Source organism: Etheostoma cragini, chromosome 11 (assembly GCF_013103735.1).
Source record: "Etheostoma cragini isolate CJK2018 chromosome 11, CSU_Ecrag_1.0, whole genome shotgun sequence".
In the NCBI taxonomy this organism is placed as follows: domain Eukaryota; kingdom Metazoa; phylum Chordata; class Actinopteri; order Perciformes; family Percidae; genus Etheostoma; species Etheostoma cragini.
Genome location: NC_048417.1, coordinates 688,742 through 690,527, shown reverse-complemented (window position 1 = coordinate 690,527; position 1,786 = coordinate 688,742). Strand labels below are relative to the sequence as shown.

The 1,786-nt window shown below is 39.1% G+C and overlaps 1 protein-coding gene across 1 annotated transcript in view; it reads right to left on the bottom strand.

Moving 5' to 3' along the window:
• LOC117953076 (titin-like) overlaps positions 1 to 1,786 on the bottom strand; it is a 225,219-nt gene that overhangs the window by 96,512 nt on the left and 126,921 nt on the right. The window contains 2 exon segments of the mRNA XM_034885791.1: positions 19 to 412; positions 1,280 to 1,448. Of these exon segments, the coding sequence (XP_034741682.1) occupies positions 19 to 412; positions 1,280 to 1,448 (563 nt within the window).

The window sequence follows — 1,786 nt, the reverse complement described above, 5'->3', positions numbered from 1 at the left end:
TGTCGTGTTGTCCCTGACTCAGGTGTGTCGTGTCGGACCCTGACTCGGGTGTGTCGTGTCAGACCCTGACTCGGGTGTGTCGTGTCAGACCCTGACTCGGGTGTGTCGTGTTGTCCCTGACTCAGGGGTGCTTTCCTCTCACCGTTGATCTTGAGGCTCCCGGAGGTCTTGATGTTGGGACTCAGCCTGCAGGTGTACTCTCCGGCGTCAGCCATCTTCAGGTCCTGGATGAGGAGGATCCTCTTCTTCCCGTCCACGATGTGCTCGTAGCGGCCGCCCTCGGGCAGCTCCTCATCGCCGCGGTACCAGGTAACGTCGGCGCCGGGTTTGGAGACCTCGCAGATCAGCTTCACGCTGTCCGTCTCCGTCCCCTCCACGTTGGACAGGTTTTTGCTGAACCTGGCTTCTTCCTCTGCAACACACGGAGCCAGGAAGCATTATTACTTATTTATTTATTTATCTTTTAAATTTAAAAAAATAATAATTAAATTAAATGTTATATATTATTTTATTATTTTTTTTATTAATTTATTTTATTTTTGTAGTTTGTTCCCACAATTTTTTTTTTCATTTATTATTTCATTTTTTTTTACTATTTTTAATTTGAATTTCATTCATTATTTTATTTTTTATTTTTTTATATATTCATTACATTTTTTGTATATTTTTTATTTTTTTACTATTTTGCTTTAATTTTATTTATTATTTTATTTTCATTAATTCTTTTATTATTTTTATGTGTTTTCATTTTTTAGCACTTACCTGTTTTATAATGTTGCACTTTGAGATTTGCATAAATATAAAGTGCACTACAACTTAAATTTATTATTATTAATTTATTTATTATTTACATAAATTATAATTATATATAATGTATTTTATATTTATAATGTATTTGTTATTATTAAGCAACGTCTGCCTCAACTCAAAATTTTATCAAAGTCTATCTTTAAGGAAGAGTTTCTGTCTGTGGCGCCAAACTGTGGAATAAACTAAATAATAAATTAATAAATTATAAGAGATTACATTCCAGCGATCCGGGGAAACAATCAATAACCCGGGCTCATATTGAATACACTGAGTAATGTGTAGTATGTGTATAAATAGTAGTGTGTACGGGTAAATATATGAATAATACGTTTTAAAATACATTTAAATGTATTTTAAAACCCATAAACTGAGCACGGACCCGGCTTGTGTAAATGTACTGATTCCACCGCAGCCAACGAACACCAAAACAAGACATAAATACATGAAATACACCCCGATGTCTCCTTACCGACGACGGTGAGCATGCCGGAGGACTTGGCCGTCTTGGCGTCACATTCGTACTCGGCCTCGTCGTCAAACACAGACTTGTGGACGATGAGGACGTGTTGGCGTCCCTGGGCGATGATCTCATACTTCTTCCCCTTTCTGATTTCACTTCCGTCCTTAAACCAGCGGACCTGCGGGACGACAGGACAAAGGACAGGGGACAAGGTCAGGAGACGTCATTATAGATGGACAGAGGACAGGAGACGTCATCATAAATGGACAGAGGAGATTTCAGACTGTTAGGAGACGTCATTTTGAATGGACAGAAGACAGGGTTAGGACACGTCCTTATAAATGGAACAAGGACATTTCGGACAGGGTTAGCAGACGTCATTAGAAATGGACAGAGGACAGGGTTAGGAGACATCATTATAAATTGACAGAGGACAGAGGACAGGGTTAGCAGACATCATTATGAATGGACAGAGGACAGAGGACAGGGTTAGGAGACGTCTTAATAAATGGACAG